General features: G+C 40.6%; 1 protein-coding gene across 11 annotated transcripts in view; it reads right to left on the bottom strand.

The window, feature by feature from the left end:
- LOC126985362 (beta-1-syntrophin-like) overlaps nt 1–12,736 on the bottom strand; it is a 28,037-nt gene extending 15,301 nt beyond the window's left edge. For 9 of the 11 annotated variants that reach the window (XR_007738646.1, XR_007738647.1, XR_007738644.1 and 6 more), the window contains exons 1-3: nt 12,091–12,284; nt 7,018–7,332; nt 1,387–1,525 (exon numbers count right to left, since the gene is read on the bottom strand). Coding sequence is in view for 4 of the 11 variants with exons in the window: in XM_050840134.1 (XP_050696091.1) it covers nt 1,387–1,525; nt 7,018–7,311 (433 nt within the window). In the remaining 7 variants the exon portion in view is untranslated. Of the gene's footprint in view, nt 1–1,386; nt 1,526–7,017; nt 7,333–10,307; nt 10,419–12,090; nt 12,287–12,671 lie in introns of those variants that run through there. The other 2 variants (XM_050840137.1, XM_050840136.1) reach the window with 2 other exon arrangements.

Raw genomic sequence — 12,736 nt, 5'->3', positions numbered from 1 at the left:
CCAAGATTAGAATAATATCACTGGAGTCTTATTTATTATTACCATCAAGAGGAACTCATGGGCATGCACAAACTTTTATCACTACTTGCATGGTTGGTATTAAAATATTCTAAACTAAAACAGAAATAAAATAATAATCAAACCATGCACAATCAGTTTATTTGTTGCAAAAATTATAATTGGTGAGTGTGGGCAAAACATAATTGTAATATGGAATGCAAATCAAACTCACTTCCTGGGATTCATGGCTAACAAAATGCAGACATGATGCATATTTAGCAACGCCTGATCAATACCATAACACACAAGGCCAGGACACATCAATAATGCAACGCTGACGTCAACAACTCCAGAACTGAAAATTCTCCATGCACTCCATGTGTGTGTGTGTGTGTGTGTGTGTGTGTGTGTGTGTGTGTGTGTGTGTGTGTGTGTGTGTACATTTTATGAAATCCTATGCTCCCTGGTTGCTCAATACACTTCATCCTTCAGCAAGTATTGGAATGGATATTTACGTTGCTTGGGTTTCACAGTAATAATTAAGTGGTTTACTTTTATGTCAAGTTTTCCTCCCAGTATTGCAATGGATAAAGGTAATATTTTAATTTCTTTCTTGACCACTACATTGCCACCACACTGCTACATGACCGTCCTTCCTCCTAACCTTTACAAGTTTCCTTCACGTGGGTGTCCTGCAAGATTAGTTTTGTGTGTGATAAGGTGTCTGAACATGAACACAGGGAAGGGTGCTAAGGAAGGGTGTCACTACTGGGAACAAGTATATAGTGTCATTAAAAAGATTCGACATCAAAATACTACGAAGTCTCATTAACCCCTTGCATCCGATGACGCAGTATACGCGTCATTTTAGTCTCCGTAGCATATCCGGTGGCAGCGTATCGCCATGGTCATTTCAGCCAGTGTGTGTTTTATTTCTTCTCGGGTATAGTACTCGGATATGGGAAGGGCGCGTGATTTGACAGCTCGTAGTGAAGAGGTTAAAAAGATACATGACCAAAATACTACAAAGAGTTTTTCAATGTATCCAACACAACAAAGACATAGAGTAAGAATTATACTGATAATAATTCATCATTCACAACAATCACTCTCAAATCCCTGTAACACACACACACACACACACACACACAACACCAATATATTTAACTTTCCTCCCCCCAACAAAATAAAAGGCAAGGTACAAACACACATGACCACCTACATCAACACACACACACACCCACACACACACATACTCACACACACACACACACACACACAAATCACCAATATATTTAATCTTCCCAGCAATAAAATACTCAAGGTACAAACACACATGACCCACTAAATCAACACACACACACACACACACACACACACACTTACCCTCCAGCGTCACCACCTTCCCCGCCCTCTTCAGCGCCCGCACCGCCTCATCGTGCGTCGCCTCCTTCAGGTCCTCACCGTTCACCGACAGGATGGCGTCACCCACGTACAAATTCTCCGTCATATCGGCCGCCATACCCTGGAGAAGGAAGAAGGGTGAGAAAACTGTTGACTGGTGACTGGTGGTGAAGTAAAGAAGACAGAGAAGGAGAGAAGGTAGAAAGGTGAGGAAACTGTTAATTGGTGAATGGTTGTGAAGTAAAGAAGACAGAGAAGGAGAGAAGGTAGAAGGGTGAGGAAACTGTTAACTGGTGACTGGTGATGAAGTAAAGAAGGTAGAGAAGGAGAGAAGGTAGAAGGGTGAGGAAACTGTTAACTGGTGACTGGTGATGGAGTAAAGAGTCCACACAAAAAGTAGAACAGGAAGAAGAGTGAAAGAAATGAGATACAGGAGTATAGGGAATAAAGACCATATGAGAGAGGAGTGGAGAAGAGGAGTGGCAGGTGAGAAAGGTGTGAAGGGATGGGAGCTAAATGGAGATAAGATTGATTTTGGGAGATTTTGGATGTAAAAATAAAGGAAAAGGAAGAAATGGAAACACTGAGAAGGATGAAAAGGGAAAGATATAAAAGTGAAGGTAAGATAAAGCTGAATAATGTAAAATAAAAAGAAAAGGAAGCGGAAGAAGAAGAGATGAAAAACAGAAAGATGGAAAGGGAAAGATAAGATAAAGATGACTAAAGTAAAATATGAGAAAAAGGGAGAAGGGGAAACATTGAGAGGGATGAAAAAAAGAGATGAAAATGGGAAGACAAGATGAGGATGCATAATGTAAAATAAAAAGAAAAGGAAGGGGATGAAGAGATGAAAAACAGAAAGATGGAAAGGGAAAGATAAGATAAAGATGACTAAAGTAAAATATAAGAAAAAGGGAGAAGGGGAAACATTGAGAGGGATGAAAAAAGAGATGAAAATGGGAAGAGAAGATGAGGATGCATAATGAAAAATAAAAGGAAAAGAAGATAAGGTGAAGATGAACAATGTAAAAGAAAAGACGAAGGAAGGAGAAATATGGAGAAGTATGAGAAAGGAAAAGATGAATATAAACCCCCCAAAAGAGATGATACATAAACTGGTCACAAATACTTTAATTTACATATATTATGAAATGGTTTGTGTGAGTGATGATATTTTCTAATTTTTCTCGCTTAGAGGGACCATTAAGAAACATGATCCCCGCTGCTACCAGAGTAAAAGGTAAATTATGCTGCTGATGATGATGATGATGGTGATGTTTTATTTCAGTTATCAAAGTGAATAACGTTTTATGGTCCGAGTGTTTTTGTTGATTTGTTTACTTTATTGCTAATGGAAGTCTCTCTCTCTCTCTCTCTCTCTCTCTCTCTCTCTCTCTCTCTCTCTCTCTCTCTCTCTCTCTCTCTCTCTCTCTCTCTCTCTCTCTAAATCCATATCTATCTATCTGTTCATCTACCTACCCCTCTATCTATCTATCCATTCGTCCAGCTATCTATGTCTACCTTTCTATCTATCTTTGCAATCTCTACACTTAAAAAAAAATATATATGAAAAAAATAACATTCTTCCATTTATTTTTATTATTTGTGTGCTATTTTTTTATTTATATTCATCCCTTGGTCTCCCGTTTAAGAGGCATCACTAAGAGCACGCCTAACCACACTTGGCAAAAATAAACATAACTTCCTCTCTAATAATTATGCAACACTAAAGATAAAACTCTACTAAAAAGATGACACACAACCTCAAGGGCTGCAAGATGATATGACAATCCTGACAGACTGAAAGAAAACTCAACCTTCCTTCATCACCTCCTCACACACACACACACACACACACAAGACCTGGACAGAGTGTATAGATGGAGCCAATTATGGGAGATGGAATTAATGCAAACAAGTGCTGTGTTATGGAAATGGGGAAAAGTAAAAAAAAGACCAAGGAAAACATACAGGATGGGGGAAGAAAACTTAAAGGTGGTACATGAAGAAAAAGATTTGGGAGTAACGATGCAAGACACACTATCCCCAGAAAAGCACATAAACAAGCTATTTGGAGAAACCTACAGGATGATGCAAAATATAAGGGTATCATTCCATTTTATAGACAAAGAAATGATTAAGAAAATACACACACACACACACACACACACACACACACACACACACACACACACACACACATGCTGCAATAGGTGACAGATGGACCCAGATAAACTTTAAAGAAATCAATCAACAAATTCACATAGAGCCTGACACCAAGATGACTCAACAAGGCGAGTGAAGGATTTTAAAGCCGTCTTTCTCAAACTTTTGCTACTTACTGCAACTTAGTTATATTTTAAGTCCTGCATACCCTCACAACCTGATAGTACTAAGAGCTGTGTCACATCATCTGGTATTTAACTGTTTATTTATGAAGAAGGGATGACCGAACTCTCAGTATCATGATTCAGACTTTGAAGAACCTTGCTTTAGTGTACTACGAGACATCACATGACAGGCCAAGAAGTTCCCCGTACCCCCACGTCATGTAACCTAACCTAAGCTGCAAGTCAACGGTATCACATATTCCACCAGAGGATTATGTGAGGCCTTCTTTAAGGACTCTGGGGTACTACAAGACACCACATGACAGGCCAAGAAACTCCCCACACTGCTACATCATGTAACCTAACCTTCAATGATCAAGACTGTTACAGATGGCACCAAGAGAACATGTGAGTCATTCATGAGGGACTCTAATATACAACAAAATAATGACAGGCAAGAAGTTTCTCAATCACACCGCTACATCATGTAACCTGACCTGCAACAGTCACGGCTATTACAGGAGGCACCAAGAGGATTATGTGAGGCACTTCTACAGGACTTTACTATTACAACAAAAAAATAGAAGGGCATGAAATTCCACACATCACTGCATCATCTGGTCTAAGAGAGGAGCATCAAGAAAGGCCTGAAACTAAATTGATTCATTCTGCTTCAACATAAAAATAAATAAACATAAATAAGTAAACAAAAATAAACAACAACCTAACCTAAGTCAACAGTACTAATAATGACAAAAATAAATTAGTGCAAATAAGTATATAAAGAACAACCTAACTTAACCTAACCAAGTCAACATTACTACTCAGAATAGGAAAAAAATATAAATATATACATACGACCTAACCTAACCTACACATAAGCGTAACAACAAATTAATAGATATGAGTAAACAAATACGACCCAACTAACCTAACCTGCCTTACCAACCTAACCTACTAATAAAATAAATAATAAATAATAATAAAATAAATGACCTAATTAACCTAGCCTGCCCTAAGAGTCCACAGTACTAAAGGAGGCACTGACCCTGGCCCCCCTACAGAGCTCTTGGCACTCCCACAACAAGTACTGCCAGACTTAGAAATAGCAAATACCAATCATCCTGGCACCTACAGCGAGACAAAAACAGGCCAGGAACAACAATAAACACACACACACACACACGATAAGTCAAGTAGCAATAAAACAAGATTGGCGGGTGCTTAGCTCGGTGACAGACAATATTACATGGAAGAGTCCAATTGTTCTGGGACTTATCATGGTTGTTCTTGTCTTCTTCCCGACTCTCTCTAGTGCGGATTATAAGGAATCAAAATACTACAGCGACTAGGTAAAAAGGTAAGACTACGAGCTCACCGTTTGTGCCGAGTATAGGAAACTAATTAGCACAGGTAAGAAATCAGTTAAGAATTTTAGACCGAGATCATCTTTTGTGTTGCGTATAAGAACAAAATAACATAATTAATAAGAAATCAATTACCACTTAGGGATCATCTTTTGTTTTGTGTATAGAGCAAAATAACACAATCACTAAGGAATCAATTAACACTTAGAGATCATCTTTTGTGTTGTGTGTAGAGCAAAATAACACAATCACTAAGGAATCAATTAACACTTAGAGATCATCTTTTGTGTTGTGTGTAGAGATCTAATTATCAGTCATTAAGAAATCATCTAATAAGTACAGTATTACAAAACCATCTTTACTGCTGAGAATAAAAACCAATAAACACAATCACCAAGAAATTAATTAAGACAGGAATCACCTTTTGTGCTGCTTATAAAAAAACATAAACACAAACACAAGGAGATGAACTTATACTGTGAGATCACCTTTTGGGCTGAGTATAAAAAAGCTAATTATCATGAACACAAAAAGACTGTGAGATCACCTTTTATGAACTCACCAATGACTGAGAATCAACCAGAAAGACTGACATCAACTTCAATAGGATTTTTCTTTGGTATCTATCACACAATTTCCCATGGTACTAAGTATGGGAATATTATAAAAACTTGAGTATTCAATCTAGAGTTCAATCTAAAGAGAAAAAAGATAAGTGATGTGATGGAAATAAAAGCAAAGTATATAATTCAGCAGAAGAGAGGAATGAAAGGCGGAGAACTTACATAACAATTCAAAGCAATATGTCACAAGAAAAAAATGAGAAAGGGTGGAGGCATGCTGGTAGAAGATAGATTGAGAGGCAACATTGCGGCAGAATTTGAGATGAATGCAATTAAGAAGAGGGAAGCTTACGAATTGAAAAGCCTTTGACTCCACTCTATCCAAAAGGGCCGTGTGTGTGGAGCCCCACCACACAAGAGATACATACTCCATGCAAGGACAAACAAGGCCCCTGTATATGGGACTATAATGCATGATGCTAAACAAAGTAAGGTTCTATACATTTCAAACACAATAAACAAGAGATGCCCTCAGTTATCATCTCACCATCAAGAAAGCAAAGAATAACATAAGATAAGTACAGGTAAGCTCACAAACAAGACCACCTCATGTATCGTAAACAGAATCAGGACAAGAAAAACGTATGGAAGTATCTACTGACCAAACTAAAGATGCATGATGCTACACAAAGTAAGGTTCTATACATTTCAAACACAATAAACAAGAGATGCCCTCAGTTATCATCTCACCATCAAGAAAGCAAAGAATAACATAAGATAAGTACAGGTAAGCTCACAAACAAGACCACCTCATGTATCGTAAACAGAATCAGGACAAGAAAAACGTATGGAAGTATCTACTGACCAAACTAAAGAACACAAGCACCTTAGGAAAAAATCTCATCATATCAATATCACATCAAGAATAAATGGCTCCACTATATAAATTGCATGCGCCATGACGGGCTTAGGCTGACCACCAGGCCCCTGAAGAAAGCCTACTGGTGCTATAGGAGAAAACATAAAAAATAATAATAAAAAAGCGAAGGAAGACAGGAGAATGCAAACACAAAAGTAAGACACAAAATAATGAACACAAACACCTCAGGAAAGAAACTCATCATACAAGGACAGCAAAGGAAGGCAGAAAATTATAACACCAAAAGTAGTGACGTAAAACAATAACACAAACACTCCAAGATAAAAACTCGACATTCTAAGACTGCAAAGGACGACAGGAATGAAAACAATACTACCAACACAAAAGTAGACACAAAATTATTAACATAAACCACCCACACAAAGAAAATGCCACAGCAAAGATAAACACTGCCCCCCAGCCCTGGCACTCACCTTAAAAATCTTGGATATGAGGATCGGCATCTTGTTTTCCCGTCCACCTTTGATGGAGATGCCGAGGCCGTTGTTGTCTGACTTACAGATCTGGACGACTCTCTTCTGGCTGGCGATGGGCTCGGGGACATCGCTGGGGCCACTCTCGCCGTCTGACCCCTGCACGGCACTCAGGTCATCCAGGTCAGTCAGTGTCACGAAGAGCAGGTCACCTTCCAGGGTCAGCCGAGCCTGGTGCCAGGTGCCCCCGGCCCCCCCCACCAGCACCTCAGTATTGCCCACCTTCTCTCCCATGGTGCCGCTGCCTCACATCACCTGCCAGGACACACACACGTCAACTAAGCTGGCCTCGATACATTCTAATCACATGTATATCTTTCATTCAAAGATGTCTGCCAAGCTTGTGTTTCTATTTCATTCAGCTTGACATCTACTGCATTGTTCAAAGGTTAGATACAGTAGACACATTTCTGCAATACTTGTGTGTGTGTACTCTATTCAGCTTCTCGTTCTCATCAAACACTGCTTACTCAATTTCAGTAATGCTGTTTTCTTATTGAGTTGTCACTGATAAGACAAAAAAATAGTTTTGTATTTTTCCACTCGACATCCTCCCTACTTCCAGTTCACAAAAGATAACTCCCCAATAAGTTCCTGTGATAATGTGTTCTTTTAAAGTTATCATACATAAGGCTGAATAATTCTCAGGCATTTGTATTTAATACAGCTAGACTTTGTACCATGATTTCAAACGGTTCTTCTGGTTAGTTTCTGCAATACTTCAAAAACTGTTACTGGCAGAACTGAACAATTCTTTTATGAAAATTCACCTTACATTATCAAACAGTACGTGATAATTGCATTTTCTTAAAGGTGAAGTTGGGGACATACGCTAAACCTGCGTGTATCGTCAAGACTCATCTTTGTCACCTAAAGTTTTGAGTCTGTGATGGGTGAGAACCCACTACCCAGTGGCAGAAGACCTTTAGATATCTGGGTTAACACAGTTTACCTTCCTCAGGTGTAGCCAGATACCTTTTTATTGACCATCTCAAAAGGAGAAATGAACGTCCGTGTGGGCTGCGAGCCAACAGCCCATACTGGCATCAAACTCTGGCCTGTGGATTCAAAGTTAGACATGCTAACCACTACACCACAGTTTTCTTAAATTTTGGAATAAATTCACATCCACAATCTTCTAAGAACCGATACACCAAGTTATGCAAAACACACACACAACAAACACCACCAATAAATTTTTCTATAGTACCAGAATCGTCAAAACGAAGTCTTACTGAAGAAATAGCCAATTGTCCATCATCAATGTTAACAAAAAAGATATGACTACTATGAGACAAACACTGAGAAAAGGGACGATCACAAGAACGGACTCCCTTATCTCTCTACAACCACTACTAATGGTAAATTCAGCAGGACAGGTTAGGCAAGGTTTCACTCAGCTAGCTACAGTACTAAATGTCAATCATAGGTACTCCAGCTATTTCCCCCTGTTATGCATCAGCACATCTCTGCCTCAGCTTGGCAACTTAGCCTCATTTTCAAGTTCAGCATGGCAGGTTTGTAAACCCTCACAACCATACAAAACATCTTTAATATTTCCTGTGTAGTATTTTGTGTTCATGAAGTGTAACACTCTGAATTTTCTCTTTCACTACACTCCCACATGACCACAGCGTGTAACGAAACACACGAGAAATTAATCCAGACAAGGAAAGGTTTTGCCGGCGACAGGGATCAAACCCACGACCAGTGAGATGGGAAAGCCACTCCTTAACCAGCCGGCCAAAGAGGTACCCCTCTTGCAGAATGAGTTATGGGAGGCTCGCCCATCAGGCAAGTCAGCTGCAGTACAGAGGTAGCTAAGAAATTTGAGGAAACTATACAGGAAATTTTTGAAGCAGTAATTGGTGTCATATCAAAACCTAACCATTATGGATTGTATGCATAGGATAGTATAGTTTGGTATGAGCAGTTACAGACACTGCATTGGACACTGGACTGTGAAAATGACCCTTAGCCCCACCCATGAGCCTCAGCAAGCACTAACTGGACTGTTCCTCATCCAAACAGTCGCTATTCACCTGTATTCTCCTTTAAGCACTCATTAGTCATGGCTCAGCTGGTGCAGTGGCTGGCTCATTATTTTGCTGCAATTAATGAGATGAACCATAAAGGGGGAAGATTCATAAAAGTGCAAGCCAGTAATTTGGTGTGCTCTGTGATCTTTGTCATTTCTTTCAAAAATTTTTGTGACATACAAAAAATAAATAAAACATCACTTAAGTCCATATTCCTTTCTTATCCATCAGTATTTTTAGCTTCACTGGCACATGGAGGAACAAGGACAAGGCCAGTTTATCTCCCATCTCACAGGCATGCATAATTCCACACAACACAGCACAGCCACTGCCAGCCAGCCCCACAGCCAAGCACCTCATGTTTGGTAAAATTTCAGAAGTACACCCATTTTATACTGCCAGATGAAATTATTATTATCTGGTAAGTTTTGATGCATTTTCAATAGACCTGCTGACTGTTTCACTTGCAAATCATTATCTTTTTTCTCAACCCCCTAATTTATGCAAAACAAATATATAAGGCAACTCAAGAGCAAACAAATAAAAACTCAGCTGAAAGAAGTTTCATTCTCACAATAGGCAAAAATGAGAAAAAATATTCACTCAAGGCCTCAAGACACCACGAGGGGCAGGCTCTGCTGCTGCCCGAGTTGAGCCGCCACCTTGACTGCCAATCACTTTACAGCGATTCAACACAATGATGCAACAAGGCGTATCATATGCAATCATCATAAGCAATTAATCTCAATAAATCTGAATAAACTCACTCAAACCTAACCAAATCCAAGCCAACCTGACCTAAATGAAATAAATCCAACCTAACCTAACCTGACCCGAGCCCCACTGCCGAAACATGACAAACGGAAATAAATCACTCAAAGTGTTCATGACATCATATTTTAAGTTATTGCTACCTCGTGAAAGAGACTTGCAATGTAAAGCTTTATGTCAGTGTATTCTATATGCATAAAGTACTTCATATAGCACAACAATGTCCTTTGCAGTAATACGGGTGTAGTTCAGGAATAAGACCAAATGATTTACCCATAATAACTTTGATTTAAGATTTTTGATTGACAAACAAAAAAATCAAAATAGAAAGCCAATTGACTCCACATTACTTCCTTATCCTCCATCATTTTAAAGTTTCACTGATACCTGGAGGAATGAGGATGAAGCAAGTTAATTTACCACAAGACAGGTGCACATAATTCCACACCTGCACAGCACGGCACAATAAAAAAAGCCACTTGACTCCACATTACTTCCGCAACCTTCAATATTTTCTAGTGTCACTGATACCTGGAGGAACAAGGATGAGGCAGTTAGTTTTCCACCTGACAGCACAGCACACCTCACATTAGGTAAAATTTCAGAAGTACACCCGTCTCAAACTGCCACACGAAACTATTGTTATCTGATAAGTTTTGATGCATTTTGAATAAACTTGAGGACGATTTATCTCGTAACTCGCTATTTTTGTTTTCTCACCCCTTCTGCCCTTCCCAAAATTAGTGATTTAAGCGAAACAGGTACAGGACAACACTGAACAATAAAAAAAGACACTGGACTCGATATTATTTTCTTATCATCCAGTATTTTCCAGTCTCTCTGACGGCTGGAGGAACAAGGACGAGGCAGCTAACTTTCGACTTGACAGGTTTGCAAATTCCACACCTGCACAACAATAAAAAAAAGAAAGCTCTGGACTCTACATTATTTCCTATTTTCTGGTCTCACTGATGGCTGGAGGAACAAGGATGAGGCAGATAACTTTCCATTTGACAGGTTTGCAAATTCCACACCTGCACAACAATAAAAAAAGAAAACTCCAGACTCCATATTACTTCCTTATCCTCCAATATTTTCTGGTCTCACTGACGGCTGGAGGAACAAGGATGAGGCAGCTAATTTTCCACCTGACAAGTATGCACAATTCCACACCTGCACACCACACAGCCACTGCCCACACCACATACACACTGCACAGCCTCCTTCACAGCACACTAGTTTTCCAGGCACTGCACCGTGAGACAATACACCATCAAAACGTCACAATAGAAATCACATGAAAGGTGTCAGAGTAACCTTCATGTATCCTCTTTTCTCTTGCCTTGGGACACACACACACACACACACACACACACACACACACACACACACTTTCCAGAGCATTAAAATCCCTCACACGTCAATTATAATCTTAAAACACCACAAAAAGAGTCCATTTATCTCCCTCATCCCCGGAGCTCAAGATAAGGATGTTCAGGATGCTGGGAGGGACACGGGTCACCTCAGGCCGTGATCTGAGGCCACCAGCAGCATCTCACTTTCCTTAATCACTGTCACGTTAATTATAACCTTAAAACACCACAAAAAGAGACTCCATTTATCTCCCTTATCCCCGGAGCTCAAGATAAGGATGCTCAGGATGCTGGGAGGGACACGGGTCACCTCAGGCCGTGATCTGAGGCCACCAGCAGCATCTTACTTTCCTTAATCACTGTCACGTTAATTATAAGCTTAAAACACCACAAAAAGAGACTCCATTTATCTCCCTCATCCCCGGAGCTCAAGATAAGGATGCTCAGGATGCTGGGAGGGACACGGGTCACCTCAGGCCGTGATCTGAGGCCACCAGCAGCATCTCACTTTCCTTAATCACTGTCACGTTAATTATAAGCTTAAAACACCATAAAATGAGACTCCATTTATCTCCCTTATCCCCGGAGCTCAAGATAAGGATGCTCAGGATGCTGGGAGGGACACGGGTCACCTTAGGCCGTCATCTAAGGCCACCAGCAGCATCTTACTTTCCTTAATCACTGTCACGTTAATTATAACCTTAAAACACCACAAAAAGAGACTCCATTTATCTCCCTTATCCCCGGAGCTCAAGATAAGGATGCTCAGGATGCTGGGAGGGACACGGGTCATCTTAGGCCGTCATCTAAGGCCACTAGCAGCATCTCACCGGCTTTAATCACTGTCACGTTAATCAGTGTGGCTTCAGGTGAGGTTTTCAGGGCATTTTCAGCGTGAGAGCAAGGCGGGGAGTGGTAAAATGGTGCTTCAGTGCTTCTCGCCGCCACCACCACCGCCGCCCACCTCCCTCACTGCCCTCAAGACAACTGTTGCCTCATTCCTGTGTGCTGCCTCCCCTCCACCTCACTTTTCCCCTCCCCCTCCCTCCCCAAGCCTCAACACACGGGGAATCGAACACGGGAGGGGAGGAATCCGTGTCTATCATCATGCAAAAGAAGTGAAAGCAGTTATGCAGCGTTTTATCCCTTCTCCCCTTCTTCTTCGTTGTTCCTCTTCCTCCCCTTCTTCCCCTCCACCTCACTTTTCTTCCCCTCCCCAAGCCTCAACACACGGGGAATCGAACACGGGAGGGGAGAAATCAGTGTCAAGCATAGGATCATCATGCCAAAGGAAATATAAAAGCAAATCCCGTCATGCAGTATCCTGATATCCTTTAATTCTCTCCTCCTCCTCCTTCTTCTTCCCCTTCTTCCCCTCCCTCACAGCCTCCTCCCCAGCCCCTATGCCTACCCTCGCTTCCCCTAGGCCTCCCCGCAGCCTGCACCTCCACACACCAAGTTAAATGGATACAACCT

The sequence above is a fragment of the Eriocheir sinensis genome, chromosome 59 (assembly GCF_024679095.1).
Source record: "Eriocheir sinensis breed Jianghai 21 chromosome 59, ASM2467909v1, whole genome shotgun sequence".
In the NCBI taxonomy this organism is placed as follows: Eukaryota; Metazoa; Arthropoda; class Malacostraca; order Decapoda; family Varunidae; genus Eriocheir; species Eriocheir sinensis.
This window is presented reverse-complemented; position numbering and strand designations above follow the sequence as displayed.